Source organism: Lissotriton helveticus, chromosome 5_1 (assembly GCF_964261635.1).
Source record: "Lissotriton helveticus chromosome 5_1, aLisHel1.1, whole genome shotgun sequence".
Lineage (NCBI taxonomy): Eukaryota > Metazoa > Chordata > Amphibia > Caudata > Salamandridae > Lissotriton > Lissotriton helveticus.
In genome coordinates this window covers 1,904,474,088-1,904,496,586 of record NC_136065.1, presented here as the reverse complement: position 1 = coordinate 1,904,496,586, position 22,499 = coordinate 1,904,474,088, and the positions used below count along the sequence as shown (strand labels likewise).

General features: G+C 43.8%; 1 protein-coding gene across 7 annotated transcripts in view; it reads right to left on the bottom strand.

Moving 5' to 3' along the window:
- Nucleotides 1-22,499, bottom strand: part of ACLY (ATP citrate lyase) — a 362,794-nt gene that overhangs the window by 173,750 nt on the left and 166,545 nt on the right. For all 7 annotated transcript variants that reach the window (XM_078645438.1, XM_078645433.1, XM_078645436.1 and 4 more), the window contains exon 12: nucleotides 2,691-2,845. In XM_078645438.1, the coding sequence (XP_078501564.1) occupies nucleotides 2,691-2,845 (155 nt within the window). The remainder of the gene's footprint in view (nucleotides 1-2,690; nucleotides 2,846-22,499) is intronic.

Genomic DNA, 22,499 nt, shown 5'->3' with positions numbered 1-22,499 from the left:
CTAATACTAGTGCCATCTGTTTTAGATGTCAGCAATATACTCCGGCTAATTGGTCTCACATTACAGCTCACTGTTTTAAAATTGTACCTTTTTGGAATGAGATTTTCGAATATTTACAAAAGTATTGTGGGATCCAGATTACTTATAACGTTAAATTAATACTGTATGGATATGATTCTGATCTTGAATTGTTAGAACAGATGGTTAAACTATTATTTATTGTTATGGCAGTGGCAAGGTCCCTGGTGCTTCAGAACTGGAAATTAATATAAGCTCCTTCGTTTAATAGCTGGCTTCAAAAAATGAGAAATGTTAGAACGAGTGAATTTCGATACGCAGAGCGAATTGGTGGGATAAGGAAATTTGATAAAATTTGGAGATCATATGTTGAGTGATATTGGACTTTGTATTCTGTAAACTGTGTTGTTCTGTATACTTACTTTCTGGTTGCCAATGTATGTTATTTGTTTTATATATATTGAAATTACGACACAAGAACTTCAATAATAAAAAACATTTAACAAAAAAAGATTCCTTGGGGGGTGCCACAGGGATCCTCCCTGAGCCCTACCCTTTTTTTAAATATTTATGTGGCCCCGTTAGCAACTATTATAAGGAACTGTGGGTTTCTCCACGTCTCCTACGCAGATGACACCCAAATAGTGGTGTCAATCTCAAATAACGTAGATGAAACAGCAGACAGATTTAGTAACTGCATTGAACAAGTCAATGATTGGATGCAACTAAACTGTCTAAAATTGAACAGTGATAAAACCAAAGTCATGCTACTTGGGACGGAGCCTAACATCTGGTCACCGAATTGGTGGCCCGACAGTTTGGGAAAATGCCTTTCCCCATTGAACAAAGTCAGGAACTTGGGTTTTGTATTTGATAATAAACTAACGTTCAATGCCCAGATCAACAAATGGTCCTCCTCTGTGTGGTACATTTAGAAGATGATAAAAAGACTCTTGCCGTTCATTCCCCAAGAAACCTGTAAAACACTGGTAACCGCATTGGCCTTATCCAGGCTGGACTACGGGAATGCCCAGTATGCTGGGATGCAAATTCAACACCTGACAAAACTCCAGCGCCTGCAAAATGCTGCAGCTAGGTTAGTTCTGGACATCCCCAGGTCCGAGCCGGTTGCCCACAGATTGAGAACCCTCCACTGGTTACTGATGGAAAAAAGGATACGGTTCAAGTCAGTTTGTCTAGCATATAAGGCTTTTTAGGGGGTAGGCTCCCATTTCTTAAAAACATAACTTGAAACAATACGTACCCCCAAGGAACCCAAGATCGAGCAGTGCGAAGTCGATTAAGATTCCCAAATTCAAGCAACTAAGATGGGCGGGGAGAAGATTTTTACTGCAAACAGCCAAGACCTGGAACCAACTACCACTCTCAATAAAAAATAGCCCCTTGTTGTTATCCTCTAGAAAGGCCGTAAAGACCTGGCTCTTTTCAGCCTAGCCAGATTCCATTTCGAGCAGCTCCAGATTTTGTGCATCTAACTCAGCACCAAGACGCCCTAGGGCATTCGTGCGCTCTATAAATTCTTAAATCAAATCAAAACTAGTTGTATCTCAGGATTCAGACTATGCGAGTCATCCACCTATATATATTATTGACTATCAATATCACAAAGAAAACACTTGCTAGGATAGTGTTATGTGAAGCATTTCTTGAAAGACAACAGGGAACCCATAATGTGCCTTCTTAAAATCCAATCAAAGGACAGGCAGCCAGGAAAAGTTCCCCTCGATGCAAGATCAATGGAGTCTCCACATAAGGCAGGCTCCACATAGCACGTTTACATCCTAACAAGTGTTCATTCGTTTTTTTGTGATATTGATATTATGAATGGCTGTGTCCTTTATATACCATTACAAAACAATTGTCATTCTACTTCGCCCAATAATATATTTATTCCTTGAGAAAGGGCCTAAAGCCGTGAAACATGTGGACTTTCAAAAGTAACAATTAATATTATATATCCCTTTTATAATATGGAATGAAACACTGGTTTTTATATGCGAGTGACTGCATTTAAAAGAATGACTGTAGTGATCCTTGGACGGATTGATGCCTACAAAATCAGTTAATCTTCTGTGTGCTGCACCAGAGAATGTAACTGGTGTTTTGCGACAGTAACAGTCACTGCACACTATTTACCTTGTATACCCAAAAATTTCCTTTGTCAAAATATAATAATTTACGCAACCAAACTGAAAACAAATAATTAAAGTTGGCCCTAACTACAAAACCTTTTAGTGAAAAGTGCCAGTGTACACTCAACACTGTTTAAGCATATAACTAATCACGCAGCCCAGCTGAAGACACAATTAGCAGATTAATTTGGCCAGATAAGTAAACAATGGCTAGTGTTTTACCGGGTGAGCCAATCATTTCCTTACTGAAAACCACTTGCCAAACAGCCCAGGTCTTTGTCAGTACCAGAGATGATACACGTTTCCTGCAACGGGGCCTGGAAGGAGGAATTGCAAGTATGTGCGCTTCCTGCATGGGATGTACATGGCAAAGTCCGCATTAATCATCCCATCAAATAATATGTAATGCGATGAGCTGGGCTGATCCGTTACCTCAAGTCATTTAAAAGGCACATAAAAGTCAGGACATTACCAAGTCAGTCTGATTTTCTGAGCAAGAAGACATTTGCCAATACTTACTGAAGGGTTGCCACTGGCATTCAGGAGGAAATTGGCTGTGTGAGCCGCTGTGGGAGGCTGGTTTGGGATCGGCCGGTGTCCTAAGGCCATGCCCACAATGGCAGTCATGTGGGTCTCCGTTCCGAACACATGGATTGGGATGCCGGTAGTTTTTCCTGAAGGAATGAACACATTTAACTGAAGATCCACGGTTCCAAAAAACATACTTTATAAATATATATATATATATATATATTTGTTTTACTTTTCATCATAATAATACAAGAGTAATGTGGATCTAAGTAGTTCCAAACTACAATACACCAACATACAGTGTAATGGTATGAGGTATGTACCCCTGCTCACAAAGTCAGTAGATTTCAGGACTCAAATAAGCAACACTTTTAAATCGAATTGTAACACATTACCAAAGTGCTGCAGTTTAAGTTGCTCTCAGCTGGACCCTTGTTAGATTTATACTTGGAGCACTTACAAACGCAGGCATGTGGTGCAAAGTGCTAGATGAAAAACACTATGATGATTATTATTATTACTAATGTTATTATTAAATCTACCAGGGACAATTCTAACCAGAAGCAGAGGCTATACTCATTACATACACAATGACATAACCAGAAGTGATATGTCTAACATGAAGATCCCCCAAGTTGCTATTCTAGACGAATGTGCCAAATAAAAGCCATGCTGTCACACGAAACAAGCATTTGCAATGCAATAGGTCTCGCATTTGTGAGAGTTTAAGCTATTGGCATTGTAAATGACAATGCCTTTTATTTCTATGATTGGAAAATTAACACATAAATAAAAGGCATTTTCATGTACAATGCCAATAGCGCATACTCTTGTAAATGCAAGACTTATGCAAAGGTCTGCCATCGTCCCGGGCTGCTTAGATAGTGAAAGCGCACATGGTGAGCTGAATGTTTTTTTCCTTTTTTTTTTTTTCTTTTTTTTGTCCTCATTTGCCGATACCCTAGTACAAAGAAACAACCACCAACCACCACAACGCCTCCGTAACCAGCCCTCGGGTATGTTAACATGGCACGGACCCAGGCGCGCAAAAGCTATTATTGGCGGGAGAAGGGATTCTTCACACAACAGGGAGACCTAGATCTCTCCATCTAGACGTGTTAACGCCTGTTGGACCAGCCCAAACCTAGGAAGACCCTTCAACCGGTCCATGGAGTAGGAAACAGGCATAATCATAGGACCCGGGGGAAAAAAAAAAAAAAAAAAAAAAAAAAACAACCCCGGGCATTCTATCTCCATTTTACCAAAAAGTCCCAAAAAGCAAGCTTTTTCCTGCTGCAGGATCTGGCCAGGTCCACCCTAGAAACCTCGTAGAGCGATGTCAACCATCCTGAAAAAGTTGGGGGAGCTACGTCTACCCAAAACCTGCAAATCTGTCTCCTAGCCAGGAGGATTGAATAAAACAAAAAGCATCTAGCCTGCCCAGTGATGCTATCCTCTAATCCAAAGATAATCAGGGGAAGAGAGATATGCAATGTTGTATTAAGCATAGAAGACAGAGCCTCCAACACCTTCTCCCAAAAATAGCTGATTGCTGGGCAGTCCTTGAACATGTGAACATCCGAAGCCTCCGGCAGATTACATTTATTACAACTTTTCCCATGCTGATATTTAGATAGTTTCTGGGGAGAAAGGTATGCACGATGTAGCGTGAAAAGGTGGTTTCTTTTCAGCCAAGCTGGTTTCACCAGCTTGTTTAGCAAAGTAAATGAAATTTGCCACTTCGAATCCCACTGATCTCCCATCTCACTTGCCCATAATTTCTCAGGGAGATTAAAGTCTCCATCTATTTCTTCTAGAATCCCCCAGTACCAGTGGTGAGCTGAATGTTGCAGGAACGCATGTCGATCCTGCTGTAGAAGAAACTACTTAAAGAAAAGTGCTTACAGACTAAACTAGACGCAAAGCGAGATTAAATGAGGGCAATAAAGAAAAAGCACCTACTCTTTGCAATGAATGATATTGGAATGGCAGATACCCTGCTTTGCGCTTAACAGCCTCGTTGTAACCTAGTTCCAGAAATGTTTATAACACAAACCATTCTGTACATCAAGAGGGGGTGGGGGAGATCAAAGAGATAAACATATATTAAAGCAAATAAAGAGCCCAGAGATAAAAGCAAAAAGAGCCCAGTCGAACATCAGCACTGGTTCATTGGGACAAAACGGAATGTCCACTATTATGCATTCACCTCAACTCCCGATAAATAATACGAAGGCTCCTTCGGTCCTGTGGGTGCTTGATAAGTCTGCTCAGTTTTTTTACCTGACCTAATATTGTTAATACAGTGTCTGCTCTCATCGTCTTGTACCTTCGCAGCACTGTTTTTATTTCCCAAACAGGGTGCGAGGCGGAGTTGTCCATCCCCTCATTCAAACGTGTGATCTTGAGGTTGCCCAAGATAGCTACTGCAGTTACCTTAACACACCGAGCTGCCTTCCTACAAGGTGATGTTCCTTTCTTGCAGTGCAGGCTCTCGGTGTAAATTTCTGCAGCACCTTTCAGCCTCGCCATCTTCCTGATAAAGTGGAGAAGGAGGGAAAGGAACCAGGATGTTTTCGCTGCCACCACCTGAGGATCCGACCAACGTCTACCACGGAAGGAGATTGAGCTGGGTGCCAGAATGGATCCTTGGCTTCAAAAACCAATGAATGGGCAGGCAAGGACACGTGAGGCTATCTCGTGAGAACACATCACAATGTTTAAGATAAGAAACCAGAGTGCGGCTATTAGTGCGGCCATCTTTAAGTAGGCAAATCACTGTCATAGCAACAAACTTAAAATGCATTAGTTAAAATAGGTATTATTTAAATAAATGAGTGTTCCTAATTAAAGTAAAACCATCAAAGCAGTGCACACTCCTCTGTGCAGTATCAACACGCCAGTGATTCGCACATTCAAAACTCTCGATAGTGGTCTGCATTCACTAGCGAGTTAGTGACCAAACAAGCTACAAACTGTTCATATTATTGTTGTAGTGCACATGGGCGTGCATACATACTGAGGCTATTGTGTGCACAATGCAGTGTTACATGCAGCGCTTACCCCAGTGATGAGCAAGTAGGTAGGACGTGGCCACCAGCATGGTAACACTAACCAATAAAACAAGCAATTGTATGACAACAGGCGAGTGGCGCGGGGGGGGGCAACACAGACGTGCGCCGAGCACTGACACAAGCACGAGGCAATTCAATTAACAAAGAAGAGTTCTCCAAATGACAGATAAGCTTTGTGAGCGTAACAGCACTGTACTTGGTCGGTGCCGTCTTAAAACAAGCGGGAGGCGGCTCGGGCGCAGCACGTCTTCCGGAGACGTGCGTGTTCACAGAGCTGAGTCTGCTCGTGCACAGGCCAGTAGCCGCTCGTGCACAGCTCTAGACTCCCTTGCCAGTGAACACGGCGACTATAGAACTCGCGGGCGGGAGCGCTTCGCGCTCCAACACCAGCTCGCCCTAAAAAGTTTATAATCCTTCAGCTTTCTATGCAGTGGGTTGTATAGAGCTGAAAATAGTTCCTCTCTGTCCCATTACAATTTCTAAAAGAAGGTGAGGTCCCAAAACGTTTTCTCTCCTTCAATGGTTTAGTCATGTGTTTTAAGTGTTTTCTTTCTGTTCTTTGAACTGGAATCAATTAGAGTTTTCATTGTGCTTTAAACAGTTGCTCGGATTGCCACAATTACGGTTCTGTTAGGATTTGCATACGAAAGAAGCTACGTTAGAAGGAAATGGTTGTATTAAGCAATATTTTGTGGCTTGTAAATTTTCACAAATTAGAAGTGACTCAGTAAGTAAATTTAACAGCATGCAACAAAATCACGCCTGGTAGGTGACATCCAAAGCAAAACAAAAATGTGCTAATTAATTGTTTATATTTAGATTGCAACTACAAAATCAACACTATACTTGAATAGTGCAAATCGATACCACAGCACCCTGCTGATCAAAAGGTAGGGTATATTAGAGTAACATATTGAATAAGAATTGTGTTTTTTGGGCTCAACATTTGAAAAATAATTTATACTTAAGGATGGATTTTTAACTTCTCAGTTGTTTTTCAATTTCTGGGGACCAGGGGGACCCACAATGTAGTGCGGGATTCAGCTGTATAATCAAAGTATTCTGTGGCCTAGAGCATACATTTTTTTTTAAAAGACAGCTTTAAATCACTTTCAATACATGAATTTAAGAGGCATACTTAAAGATGATTCTTCATGGAGAATGTTCAGATTTTAAATTAGTTAAGATAAGTCTCAATACATAATCAAAATAGAAATGAGTTTAATGTCAGTGTACTTTCAGACACGGAGGTGCAGCAGGACACATCATATAAGGGAATACAAACACAAGAATTAAATAATTCCATACACAGAACTGGTAACATTACTGTCTAATTCTCATTGCTTATAGACCTACAACAAATCTGCTCCAATGGGTTTGTTAGTGTGAGGAAATGGCCTTTTTGCAAGACACCCTAAATTGTTGCTAGATTTAGGGCTGTATTACGGACTCTAAACAATGAGAAGCTGATGTCCAGCACACAGTGTATGTGCTCTGACCCCTAAGGTATATGTGTAAATGACTAATCCCTGATCAGCACATATCCCTACTACAAGTTAGTCTGTGCAATCAGGGCTTGTAAGTTAAACATCACTAGTGGACTGCAGCACTGATTGTGCCACCACTACAGTGATTAAGAGAAAACAGGACTATAGCCTGCCACTGCAATAGTGGGAGTTTTTCAACTCCAAAATCGGCCAGCCAAATTAAGCATTTTACTAGGTGTAAACCTGCCTTTTTAGGTCTCGCCTACGCAGCGCGCATGCGCTGCATAGGAAAGAAACCTCTTGAGATCAACACAACTTTCCCTGCAAAAAAGTGCACGCATTGCTTTCAATGCGTCGCATGCACGTTTTGGAGATTTCCTTAAGGGAGCGCGCGTACGGTCGCACGCTCCCGCAAGGGAATCTCGCTGGTGCCCTCCCCTGGTGACGCGCGAGTCACGCACTTGTTTCACCTTTGCCTCAGTGCCCTTGTTTCCTCCCACTACAATGCCCCCTGTCTTCCTGTCTACCTGTCTACCTGTCTACCTGTCTCGCGACGACCTGCTCGCTCTCGCAGGACACGAGGCCTAAGCTCACGCGCTGCCCTTTCAGTCCCTCGCAAGTCGTAGAGCTCCGCTGTGACGTCACGGTTGCCTGCTTCGCTGCAAGCATCGTTGGTTTCAAGGCAGCTGTTGCCGGGCACTGAGAGCTAGAGTGCCGGGGTGAGGAGCGAGGGGAAACGGGAGGGACTCTGTAGGGCAGTCAGTGGTAATGATTAAACAGGGGTGGTTGGTGTGGGCCATAGGCTCACAGCGGCATAGCTCGCGTCTGATTACACTGGCAGTAGGGCATTCTGCTGATCCGTGGTCTGTCATAGGAAGGAACAGTGGGGCCTTTTTTTCACCTGTGTCCACCTCTCTCTGTCGGGGTGGACGCATGCTCTCCCAGGCACAGACTGCCGCTGTCTTGGTTTCTGGTGCGGAGCCCAGTACAGCCTGGGAGGCAGCCTTATAGCGGAGGTCAAAGGCCAGCTTAGTCTGGACCACTGCTGGCCATCTTCAGAACGAACCCGACCAAAGTGTGCCGCACGGGCTGCCGGACCAGCTCGGTGTTGAGAGGTAACTTTAACTTTAACGCACACAGGAGGGTGAATGGCAGATTAAATGCTGGGTCACCCACCAGTGAATGCGCCACCGCTCAGATGTTGTGAAAGCTAATTCGGGAAAGTCTTCAAACGGTCACATCATATTCTCACGTGACACATGCCATATAAAAATGTCCGATTGGCTCTGTGATTTGTTTGAACACTTTCCTCTCCAGCCCTCCTCCAGTATTACACCCAGCATTCACCCCCCCCTCACTCAGTCTTCCCGCAATCACGGAGTCGGTTTTGTCACAATTTTTAGGTACACGGGTGCCAGTTTAATTTTAACTCTTGCTTAGTGCTTCTTCCGTCTTCGTTGTTTACTCTGCCCCCCCCCCCCAGTTGATTGAACGTCCCACCCATCCCTCCCCTCATTTGTGCTTGTTTAACTTTCTTCCGGTAGGGAAGCTCTTCAAATAAGTACTTTTGTGGAAAATACAGCAGATGGGAGTTCAGTAAAGAATCCCCAATAGGCATGTCTCTGCATTTTGAGATTGGCTTTCAGTGAGTGGACATCGTTGGGACAGTAGCACTCAGAGCGTTTTAGTCGTGTTTCTAGGTGAGCAGTGGGAAATAGGGGGGTACAACCGCTGTGCCTTGGGCTGGAGTCATGCATGGGGCTGGACCATGGGTTAATGCTACTGTGAGGGCAGAAGCTTGCAGGCTTAGGGCAGGATCCGGTTACTCTGTTTCAATGTCCACATGCTGATCGGAGGTTTCTCGCAGAATCTCTGTTGTCACTCTCTTTTAGGAAGCAGAGCAGATTTAGCTATACATGAACAAGCCTCTGCCCCCACACTAATCAACATTTAGCATACCAGCCTTCCCCCACAGCCCCACTTCACACTTCCATAGCTTGGTAATTGTTTTAGCTGTGTGCACCTCCCATTGGGAACCGGGCAGTTCAACACGGCTACTTGCCTTGTTGTGTGCATCGTTATTGGGTGAGCGTGGAATTGCCTCGTATGAAATCTATCAGGACTGCCACAGGAGGAGAACCAAATAAACAAAGCAGCGTGAGCTCTGGCACCGGGGCACTGACTGCCGCACGACTAAAGCCACAGTGAGCCTCATTTCAAGGCCTGTCTGTGTTCTGGCCTCACTTTCTGTCCCTCCCTTCCACCAGACCTCTTTCCCAGCTGGAGCTCCTGCGGGTCACATTTTTTCACCTTTGGAATAGCAGAGGCGGAGCCTTTACAGGCAGACAGGAGGCCTCTCCTCACTCCCTTCCACCACCCTGTTCTCAGCTGCTCCACCTAAGATCAGTCTCCAGCCATGGCCCACCCTGCTCGTTTGCAAACATCCATAATGCATGTTACCAAGTACCTCATGCTGCTCATAGTAATGTAAGACTGTTTATCGTATGTTTTGCTCCGGGTAGCTGTTTGTCCTAAAACCTTGTGTAAGTTTGTTGTCATGTACTTCAGTAATGAATTCTGCAGTTGACCTCAGCGTGGCTTCTGCAGAGGTCATGCAGTCTGCTACCTAGGGGTCCTATTATCAAGTGTCTTGTGCCCGTCACTAAGTCTGCACAATGGATTCAGTATAATCATCACTCAGCAGCATCACACAGGGCCAGCACATGATCACTCACCTTCACCACAGCATCACTCAGTACTACCAAAGCATCACTATGCTCTACCACAGCATCACTTTGCAGCGCAACAGCATCAATCAGTATCACCAAAGGAATCAGTCAGCACCACCACAGCATCACTCCGGGCCAGCACAGCATCACACAACGCCACCGCTGCATAACTCCGGGCCAGCACAGCATCACTCAACGACACCACAGCATCACTTTTTAATTGCAACTTCTCAGCATGCGGCACAGCAGCCACACAGAACAGCTAAACAACATTGGCAAAGTCAATAGCTCTACCTAAAAACTTATAAGGCCCCCCAAAGCATAGCCAATAGGTCTTGTCTTTGGAACATTAAAAGTGTTTGGTTATCCAGCACAATATCCTTCATTAAACAACATCAAGTGTTGCAAGGCTTATCACTTACAAGGTCCCAAAAGCGAGACCTATTGGCTATGCCAATGCTGGTTATTACTTGTGTCATGCCTAAATGACCCCATGGCAGGGGGCTAGGTACTTCAAAAAGAGTTACATGTCCTTACAGTGACAAACTTCAAAGTAGTTTTTCAACTTTTTTTGCCCTGAACCCTGCTGGTGGCTCATGGGAGATGGAGTCAGAATTTATTAAGTGGTCCCCAAAAGGTCCTAGACTGTTGGCTGGTGTTAGAGTGTAGTCTCTCACCTCAAGATTGCCCAAATGGACACTTAGAACCATTTAGGAACTGTTTCCTCACAGACCGCAGCTCAACATCGTCAGTCGGAATAAACTTGCTGGTTTGTACTGCTGAAAGAAGCTCTACTTCCAGAAAAGTTTCTAAGTCCCAAGGTGAAGAATTCCACTGGGACCAACACCAAGCAGCACCCCGCCGTTATGCTCTCTGTTGGATCTAGCAGTCAGCCCACTCTGCCCAAAAAAAATGTTCTCGAAGGAAAACAAATGACAGAAACCAGAAGGTAAGGAACAATACACTGGATGTTGCGTTTCCCCTTAGGGCAATACTCTCCAAACGATATTTGTATTTGCCCGTGTGACGAGCAATCAAACCAGAGCTTACTGCATTTTGTTTTCTTTTGTAATTTCTATCTTCCTTGTACCAGGAACATTCTATTGCCTCTGTTGCGCAGGCACAAATTTATTAAGTGCAAAGCTGCTTTTCTCTTCTTACAGCAGCTAAATGACCAAGATACCAGTTATTTGGTAAGCCGTTTTTTGAGGGGCATTTTAGTTGTGAGAAAGGTAACAGTATTCTAAACAATGATTGTTCAATTCTACTTATAGCTTATGTCCAGGCTTCTGTAATTTGTATTGTGGTACATTATTTCACATTTTTAGAACAGATATTTTTGTTATGGCTTTTGTGCCTGGTATGTACTCTATTTTTATTGCTGCATTTTAAAATTGTTAAATATTTGATTGGTTTTATATTAATCCGAGTGAGTTTTAAATCAAGTACGTCTTTTATGATCTGGGGAATGATTGCATAAAGATTTGATTGATTGATTGACTATTATAATATTTTTAAGAAGCACTCTGTTGTGAACCTTAACTGCCAGAAATTCCAAATCCTAGATGTAACCATCAACCAACACAGCACAATTATGCAAAATCACACAAAAATATAGTGAATTGTACCCAGAATTCAAAGGGTCTAATTTATATCAGCATTATTATCAAAGGATAGCGAAAGGTTCTGACCACGGTGAATAAGGAACCCCGGATTTGCATCAAATCGTAGGATTCAACCGTCAGAAAGTAACTTTAAGGGTGCACCAATTTTGAGAACATTGCATATCATTGTCAAACATATAGTTTGCTTTGGTATCGCTATGAACTATTCTGCCCACCTTTGTAACGGGCCCTGCATCACCATTCACATCTTGTACTGTTGATTATGTTTTATGCACTGGTAAAGAATGAATACTCAAAAAGAAGAAGCATAAAATCTAATTTTAAGAATACTTGTTCAAAAGAAAAATATGCAGAGCAACAACATTGCTCAGTGTAGCGGGGCAAAGCCTGTTTCCTGTCCGAGATTTTGCTTTTACCATCCATATCTGGTCATGCCAGTCAGTCAATCTTTATTTGGCTTATAAAAGTTTAAAACAAAATGTTAACAGTTCATTTATATCATTAAAGGATCAAACGATAGAATTTAAGATAATGTCTAAAAAGCATACATACAATTGTCTATAAATATATCTTATAAAGGATACACATCTCATAGCTCATGATATTTCCTGCTTATATGGTCAATGCTCAGAAAGTTTAGAATTACATAGAAAAACCGCGTTCAATTCACCAATAAAAATCTCTCATGACCCATACATTACGTTTCCTGATCAGAAAAGCACTTCTCATTAAATTTTAAACTGCATGACAAATAGCTGGCATCTCGAATTGTAAAAATACCATCCCAGACTTATATTGTCTAATATTAGCTTGGCATAGAATAAGAGCCAGGCAGAGAATTTGTGGGGCAAAATATAAAGTGCAAAACAACATAAAGTGACACTAGCTTTGGGTAAAAATATTGTCACATGGACAAGGAGGCAGATTCCTAGAAAATATTCTCTGCAAAGGAAAAGCTACCATAAGGTGCACCATGCTCAACCTTAAACGAGTAAAGTAAAATCGATAAGTAAGGATAATTATGAAAGTTAAATAAGGTTTCAGCTGAGTAGATGCGGAGATGGCAGAATACATAATTAGTTTCCATGGATTCAAACCCCTCCTTCCATTGAGTCATTTGATAATCCAAATATAGCGGTTTAACCAGGTCCTTGCAGATAAGGGTTAATTTTTGAACAATTCAGGTATGCCCAACAGGTGGAACATTTTCTTTATATTGACAGACCTAGGGATCCGGTTTAGACCATCAAGTGATAAGCAGTCCTCAAGAAAGCTCTTACCGGACTCTGGTCAATCAATTCAACCGATTCAACCACCGTAACTTAGACATTTGATGAATGTAGCCTAGCGATGGAAAAACAGTGCCCCATTCACACTGCGTCATATGGCAACTTTACTTGATATGCAACACGCACATGGGTTTATGGGAGACAAAATGTTAAACACATTCAATATGTACTAGAAAAATACATTGTTTCATAGTTGTGTCTGAGAATGTGTTCTGAAATCTGTTAAATTCCATGCAGCAACATCCATCAGACTGTCCCGGCAAACTAGTCCTGGCTATGTAAAATCCTTACGCTTATACGGAGGAAACTTTCTCAGATCTTCCTTCGCCACCCCCTCATCCCCTAAAGCAGCATAGTGTTACAGTCTTTGAACATCTAAAAATATAGAACGAAGAAGAAAAATTAGGATTATAATTTACTTGCTACTGAGATTCAAAAGCAGTGCACTAGGTGGCTCCTTGCAGCTCTGTGTTGGCTTCGTTCTGCTCCACAATGTCTCTACCAGATAAGTGCTTACCAAATTAAAGAAACTTTCATCTGATACAGACTTTTAGCCATAGATCCCTTAACTTAGAATAGATACCAAGCAATATCTCCCCAGTGGTGGATCTGCACTAAACCCTCCTGGTATGAGAACTAAGTTAAGGGACATAAGAAAAGGTGTGGAGGACAACATGTTGCAAACCTGTCGGGAAGCGGGTCACAACAGGTGACTTAATCAGTGGGGGTTGACCCAGCAACCCCAAGAAAACAGAGATGGCCGAAATGTACCCTTTGACTGTGCCAAAATCAAGGCCTTGACAGGGGAGGTACAATTCAAACAAAAGAACTTCAGCTAAGGGACAAGAAAGAGAATCAATTAATTTGTTAGCACAAAAAGTCACACATTTGTCCCATTGGCTGGCATATACAGTCTTTGTCTAGGGATGCCTGGCTGCCAAGATGATGTCACATACTTTAAGAGGCAGATCAAACACTCCATGCATTCAGGATGACAGTGAGCAGGTGCTGGGTGTAGAACTCTGCCCTGCTGCTGGGAGAGGAGATCCACCTGAAGAGCCAGCCTGATCAGAGAACTGATGCTCATGCTTGCCATGGACCCGGTCAGTTGTGATCTTCTTTAGAGCTCGGGACAGGAGTGGCATCAGCAGGGAAGACATACAAGAGCGTTGAACGCCACTTGAGATTAAATGAGTCCGAGAGAGAGCAGCCTTGAAAAGTCCAGTGTGCAGAAGTGCTGATATTGCACATTCTTAACCATGGCGAAGAGATCTAACCAAGATTCTCCCCAATCTCTGAAGAGGCCTTGCACCACCTCTGGATGAAGATGCCGTTCGTGATACACGAGGCATTGCCGACTGAGTTCATTTACCGTGGCATTTAGGGTTCCTGCCAGATGCTGCATGACTAGGAAGATGTCCCCATGTTCCAGCCATGTCCACATGTGCAGAGCCTCTTGGCATAGGGTTCAGGGCCCGACTTCACCCGGTTTGGTGCAGTACCACATGGCATTGGTGTGGTCGGTGAACACCTGAACCAGGCTCCACTTGATGGATGGAAGTCAGAATTTTAATGCCAAGCGTATTCGTTTAAATGGCAGCAAATTGATGGGGAGCTGACATTTCAGTGGAGACCAGAGTCCTCTGATCTCCACCTCTCCAAAATGGTCACCCAACCCAGGAGTGACGCATCTGACCACTAAGTTCTGGGTGGGGAAGGGGTCTGCCGTTGATCCAAGTACAGTTCATGAACCACCATTGCAGGTCTTTTGCAGTTTCCTCAGATATCTGGAGCAGGTCAGAGAGAATCCTCTGATGTGGAGTCCACTGAAACTTCAGGTGCAACTGCTGAGCCTGCATATGCCAACTAGCATGTTTTACCAGAAGGAGACAATGAAGCTCAATAGCCTCAGAAACAATCTCACAGAAATCCAGGATAGAGGCTGAAACATCTGAAACATAACCTGAATATCCTGGACGTGTTGCTTTGAAGGAGAAGTAAAAAATTGAATGGTGTCCAGAATAGCGCTCATGAAAGGGAGCATCTCAGAGGGAGTCAGGTGACTTTGATTCATTGATAGAGAACCCCAGCGAATGCAGGAGGTCGACCGTAGTCTGGAGGTGTATGACCACTGCTTGAGACAAGCCCGTCTTCAACAGCCAGTCGTCGAGGTAGGGGAAGACTGGACCCTCTAACCTCTGCAGATGAGCTGCGACCACCGCAATACCCTAGGTGAGCATCCGAAGAGCACTGGTAAGTCTGAAGGGGAGCACAGCAAATTGAAAATGCTCCGGGCACACCATAAACAGCAGATAGAGTCTGTGGGCTGGCAGGGAAGGGATATGACAGTACGCGTCCTGTAAGTCCAGCACTACCATCCGGCCTAAGGGATCCAGGGAAGACAGGACCTGAGCCAGAGTGAGTATTTTCAATTTTTCCTTTGTCAGGAAGTAGTTAAGAGGACGGATGCCTAGAGTAGGATGGAAGGTTCATCTTTCTTTGGCACCAGAAATAAGTGGGAGTAGCAAACACACCCTACTTCTGATGTCAGCACCCTGAGGATGGTTACCAGGGCAGCTAGGTTTCTTGAAATGTAAGGACATAACCCTGTTGAATAATCTGAAGTACTGAACTGTCTGAATTATTAGTTTGCCATTGGAGCAGGTGGTGCCGGATCCTATCCCCAACGGACTGTCCATGGTGCTGTGCCGACATATTAACGGGGCTTTGAGCCAGTGGTTGCCAGGCGGGTGTGGGGGGACAGATGGCCTTGGTAGACCTCTGACCTTGGTTCTCAGGAGGACTAAAGGAGCCTGTTAGCCGTGGTGACTAGGGATGAAAGGACGCTACTGATAGCCCCTACTGTATCCATGGTTCGAGCGAAAGGCACAATGTGGCTTTTCAGGGGCCATGGCGAGTCCCAATGACCTAGTGTTAGCCCTACTATCTTTATTTATTTTAAGGTTTTATAGAGCGCGAACATGACCCGTGAGGGTATCAGAGCGCTTTACAGATACAATAGAGTAATACAGGGTCACGGCAGGTCAAAGCACAACAAAAAACAGGTGAAACGATAATAATTAGTACGAGGAGAGCTTACAGAAAATCAGGGGGATGAAGGTGGGAAAGGTAGCAAACAGGTACTGTACCTGGGGGATAGGATAGGCTATACAGCAGGACAAATATAATACAATGAACAAGAAAGGTAATGTACAAGGACGCAGGATAAGGCAATAGTCTCTCAGGTGGCTGAGGGAACGAGATTAGCCAAGGAATTTACCCATGAGAAAGGCCTTGGCCTCTTTTTTGAAGCAAGCAAAGGAAGGGATTTTTCTAATGTCGGGAGGGAGGGAGTTCCATATTATTGGTGCAGTTCCGGTGAAAGCCCGATTGAAGGTTTTTATTTTCCTAAAGCGTGCAGGCCGGAGTAGGAGGGCCTTGGTCGATCTTGAGTTTCTGTTTCCTCCAGACAACACAAGCTTCTGTGCAAGATACGCAGGGGAGTTAGAGTGAAGGGCCTTGTGCGTGATGCATGCCAGCTTGAGGTGAATCCTCGCCTCGAAGGAGAGCCAGTTTAACGCTTTCAAGTGAGGAGTGATGTGATCGAATTTTTTTGAGCCTGTAAGTAGTCTGGCGGCTGCGTTGAGGCAGGCTTTTAAGTGTGCCAGCGAGATCTTAGGTAAGCCAGAAAGGGTGGAGCAGCCGTATTCCAGTCGAGAGATGACTAATGATTGGACAGCGAGTTTTAGGTCCGGAGCGTCTAGAAAGGGTTTCAATTTCCAGGGCCGATTTCGCCATTGTGTTAATGTGATCTCGCATATTTAGGTTATAATCCAAGGTAATTCCCAGAGATTTGGCTGAATTCACAATGGTCGGCGAACAATTTAAGGCTGTGATGGCTTTAATCCATGTCTGGATGTCAGGGTTGTTCTTGGGTGGGGAGATTAGAAGGGTGGGGAGATTAGAAGGAACTCCGTTTTCTTGGCATTTAGTTTTAGTTGATTGGAGGAGAGCCATCGGACGGTCAGCTTCAGGGCTTCATTGAGGGTGAGGATCTCTGCAAGAGATGAGATTTTTATGTAGATCTGAGTGTCATCAGCGTACATATGGAAGGAGATATTTCCATTGCGCAGGACTTCGGCAAGGGGTTCCAGATAAAGATTGAAGAGGGTGGGGGACAATGTTGATCCCTGAGGGACTCCCACCGTGACCACGGAGGGAGCGGACAGTTCGCCATTGACTAGAAATCTCTGAGATCGGTTATGGAGGTAGGATCTGAACCAGTCGAGGACGGTGCCTTCTAATCCCATCCTGAGTTTAAGGCGTTCGAGTAGCATCACATGGTTGACCGCGTCGAAGGCCGATGATAGATCAAGGAGGATCAGGAGACAGGTTTTGTTGGAGCGCCATCAACGATGTGGAGCATGGTGGTTTCGGTGCTGTGCCCCGGTCGGAAGCCTGATTGACAGTCATCGAGTAGATGGTAGTTGTTGATGTGGTAACTTAGCTGTAATTGTACACACTTTTCCAGCACTTTCGCCAGAAGCGGAATGTTGGAAATTGGCCTAAAGTTGTCTGGGGAGGCTGGGTCCAGCGACGGTTTTTTCAGAATGGGTAGGACTTGGCCTGTTTTCAGCGAGGTTGGTATTGATCCCTGTCGTAGGGAGGCATTGATGATTGCAGTCCAGCTAGGAATGATGGATTTGGTAACGGTCGCGAGACAGTTTGAAAGGAGCGGGTCATTGAAGTGGTTGTTGGGGTTCAAGGAGGCAAGGATTTTCGCGACAGCGACTTCGTCATAGGATGCAAATTCGGACCAGTGAGCTAAATTCTTTGGTAAGGATCGTGGCGGCAAGGAAGGAGGATCAAGGGTCAAAGTTCGGAGGGGGGGGAAGGAGGCGGCCTTGAGTTCAGTATCTAAGGTTTTGATTTTGTTTGTGAAAAATGAGTAGAAAACCTCAGAGGAGATGAGAGACTTGGGGTTTTCTTTCACTGTTTTGGACAGTTTGTTCGATTGTAGTTTAACCATCTCAAAGAGTATGCGAGGTCTGTTCTGGGCATTTCCTAGTTCCGCTCTGAAGAATTCTTTTTTTGAGTTGACGATGTTCTTGTTGTAGATATTTCTGGCCTGGCAAAGGAGTTTTAGGTGGTCTGTTGAGGGGTGCTGTCTCCAGGTTCTTTCATGATGTCGGAGGGATGTGATGGGTGATGGAGAAAATGGTGAAAAGGAGTCGCAACCGTTGGTGCGGAGGAGCAAGGAAGCCTTCTAAAAGGTGCTGTAAGGTTGTTAAGTAGAGAGCCTGGAGCCCACCCCCACAATAAGCTGAAGTGATCACATCAAGTAAAACAGTCTTTAGGGTCAGAAGACTCGACAAACAGATGTGCTACAGCTCAAAGCAAGCACACATGAGAAATTTCAGGACCAAACTAAAGTTCCACTGTGACATCACAGATTGTTTGAGAAGAAAACTGTACATTAAACCTTTAAAAAAAGTACATCACAAAAGGTAATTTAAACAAGGACGTTTGGGACGGTAAATGCAGAAAGGCCAAAAGGGCTTATAAATAGCCTTTTATAGTGCCCACAGCAAGTCCTTGCTTGGCCAAACACAAAACAAATAACAAAATATCAGACAGTCTAGCTTGGAAAAGGTCTATCCTGCGGACTCCACACCAGTCCACAGATTTGACCCAGCAGCCGGCATAAATAAACTTTGTGGAAGGGCACCCGACAGCAAAGAGAACTTCCACAAGCTCAGGTGGCACATTAAAAGCCGTCAACTGTTGCTTCTCAATGTCCATGCACTGAAGTGCAGATTGTGCAAATATGAGTGGCACACCCTGCCTTACTGCTGCGAAAGAAGATCCTCACAAAGTAGTAAATGATTGGAGGGCAAAGCGCATGTTCAGACATTCTGCATAATCTGCGTTTTGAGAGCAGAAAAATTGTGATGCTTGAAGAAGGACCATTTTAGGCTTTGAAACTTTGAGGCACAGACAACACAGTTAACATGCACATTTGATTCGGTGGATTCGCCCTTGATCCCTTAATGAAAGCTAAGAAGGGTTAAGCAATTTCACCGGCCATGTTTGGGGCTGAATTGCTTTCTATGGATTCCCGCTGATTTATCAAATTTGAAAGGTCAATGCTTGAAAAAGATATGAAAAGTTACTCTAAATACAATGCCACATGCCCTCAGATTGGGACAGGGTGACCTCTGGCGACCATGTTGGCTTAAACCTATTCTAACCTAGATTTTTTAAATATTTGTGGACATTTGAGTTAAAAGAAATGTATTTATGGTGGAAATCCCGGTGAGCTCATAAAAGAAGTCCCACTCTTCAGGTAAGATTTGAACTTTACTAAAGACCTGGAATACCATAGAAATCTGTTATTTTGTCATCTCCATTTTGACAGTATGAAAACCATACTAAAGCAATGTATTCCATAGGTAAATTGGACTTGTCGATGTAGGAGGTGGGCCTGGATGATTTTTATGTGGGATTAAGAAAATATCTTCGGTGATTTAATTGTAAAGCTATTTACAAATGTTTTAATAAACATTTGTAAATGAAATCACTAGACCAAGAACACTCCAGGAGGTAATCTGATTTTGTGTAATTATCTGATTAACTTGAAATGGACATAATTGAGCACTTAAGGAAACAATACGTAGGTACTGTAATTATGTCCTATGTACTAGGCACCAGGCATAATACGGACCCAAAATAATAATTTGGGAGATGGAGCAGACAACCTACAAACTGTTTGTACGTAGGTGACGCAGTCAGACAAGACACTTGTTATTGTAGTGAGAATTGATCCTATTAAACAATTAACTTTACACATATGTATTTGGACTGTACTGCTGACACTGCCTTAAATTATGCCCGTTTTTTTAATATGTGAATAACCCAACTCTACTGGCTTCTCAAACAGAAAGCACATTTTCGTGCTAACAATGGTGCACTAGGAGGGATATAATAATCCCGCTTTAACAGTCCACAAAATCAGTCTTAAATCCAGACATTAGCAAATAATATCGAGAAGCTAGAGATAATGTAGTCGTATGGACTTCTACCCCGCCCACAGGCCATATTGTTTCCCACTATGAATGTCCAGTATAATGTTAGATTTTGTGAACATTTCATAAGATAGTCTGAATTGGTCCTATTTAAAGAGTAGGTCAACAACTCTTAGCCTTTTTTTGCTACTTTAAAAAAGCTTTGTCAACTTATTTTCAAAAGCCACTTAAATTTAATGTCACTCATCAATGTCCTAGATTAACAACTGGATCAAAAACAAAAAACGCTACTCTGAAAAATGTGTATGTGTCTTACATTCTTGTGGCACAACAAAGGAACTCGGAAGGAAACCAAGAGTTTGTTCACATCTGGAGACTATGGGCCCGTTTATGACTTTGGCGGTGTGGCAGCCGGGCTGCCACACCGCCGCCATGCTCCCAAAACCGTGTGAGCACTGCCTGCCAGATTACATGTCTGGCGGGCGTTTCTTTGGCAGCACCATGGCGGTGCCTCTGAAAAAGGGCACTGCAATGGGAGCATCGAAGGCAGTTCCTGCATGGCTTGGACTCTACTGTCCATGTAGTACAGTAACAAGGGTGCATGCACACAGGGGAGGCACATGTGCCCCTCTGCATTCTTCTCATGGCCCTGTAGGGCCCTCCTGGTTTCTTCACCACCACAGTTTTCATGGCAAACTCATAGCAATGAAAACCATAGCGGAGATGAAGCCCGTAATATGCTTTGCGGTATCACACCAGCACTGCCAAGCACATTGAGGTCTGAAGACAGCCAAGATCCTTGGTGATTGAGGCTGTCCCATGGAGGTCCGACCACCCAACTTGTAAAAGGACGGTCAGATGGCTGGTGTGGCGGTGCCCACACTCCCACCGTGGCGATGGCGGTCCATCAGACCGATGCAGTCATAATTGGGCCCTATGTGTGATAGTAGCAGTCTCCAGGGAATAACATCACAATTGGGAGATTAATCCAGAAGATCTCTATAAATCTGACAGAGTGATGTCGAACTGCCGATGATGGCATGCTAAACTCTTTTCAAGTTATTTACCAAAGAAGCGGACAGAGGTTCCTGGGAAACATTATAATACGGAGTTTAAAATGTACATTTCAAGCATATGCCAGCATATCCAAACCACTATGAAGCATGATAATCTGACACCTGTGATTAATATTTAACATTGCAGAGCACTAGCTCATTTTGGGGTGGAATGAGTGATGTGTGTGAGGTGGAAGGGCTTAAATCTATCTAATAATGACAATTATGCAACTAAGACTACAGTAGAGATTCCCAGAATGTATATGCAAAAGAAGATCACTATTTCTTAGCCGTAAACCACTGAGATTTCAAACGAAAAGTTGAATTATGGAAACTGCTAGTCAAAGAGTGACTTTCAGAATTCCGTTAAGAATTTCATCATTTCATAAACCCCTCTCTTCTTCAAGGAACCATCCCCGACATCCTCAAAGCTGGTCAGGTATCCCCCATTCTAAAGAAAGTATCAGCTGACAAGTCAGACTTGAATAACTATCGCCCTATATCCAACATTTCGACCCTGGCCAAATTGCTAGAAAAATGTGTCCACATGCAGCTTAGTAACCATATCGACTTCTTCAATCTGTTAGATCAATCCGAATCAGGCATTCGATTGGGGCATAGTACTGAATCAGGCATGACCCACATCATTGAAGGCCCCCCTACAAATACTAGATCAAAACAAAGCCTGTTTGTTAATCCTACTTGACCTATCCTCAGCCTTCAATACAGTCAAACACCGCAGCCTACTAGACCTCTTAAAATATAGAATGGGTCTATCTGGAACAGTGTTAAACTGGTTCACTTCTTTCCTCCAAGATCAACCAGTCTTTATCCAACAGCACCCCAGTCACCGTGGGAGTACCCCAGGGATCCTCCCTCTCCCCTACACTGGTCAATCTGTTTATGGAACCACTCACTGATCTTCTCAACTCCTCAAACATCCAATATCACATGTACGCTGACGACACACAGCTCTACATTAAGGTCGGTTCTCTTGAAGACATCAATTCCCTTAACTCAACGCTCCAAAAAACACAGATCAGGCTGGCAAACAACCATTTAATACTTAACACACAAAAAACTGAATTCCTCCTTATCGCTCCCCCCAAACAAAGAGACACGATCCGCGAGTGGATGCAGCACCTAACTGCACTCCTCTCATTATTGAGTCTGCGAAATCCCTAGTAATAACAATCTAAACACGCAGAAACACATCAGCGCGGCAACTAAAGCAGCCAATTTTCAGATGAACACACTAAGAAGACTGAAACCATTCATACCCGCGAACATCTTTAAACAGGCAGTCCAAACCCCAGTAATTCCTAGAGGGGATTACGGGAGTGTCGCTCTTTGCGGCCTTCCCTGATCAACAACCGCTCCTCTAAGAACCTCAAACAATACAGCTAATAGACTCATCACAGGCTCCAGAAGAAACTGCCACATTTCTAGGCCTGGGTGGTAAATTCCGTTCCGCTCGCGGAATTTGGGTAATTTTGCGTTCCGCGGAGAACGC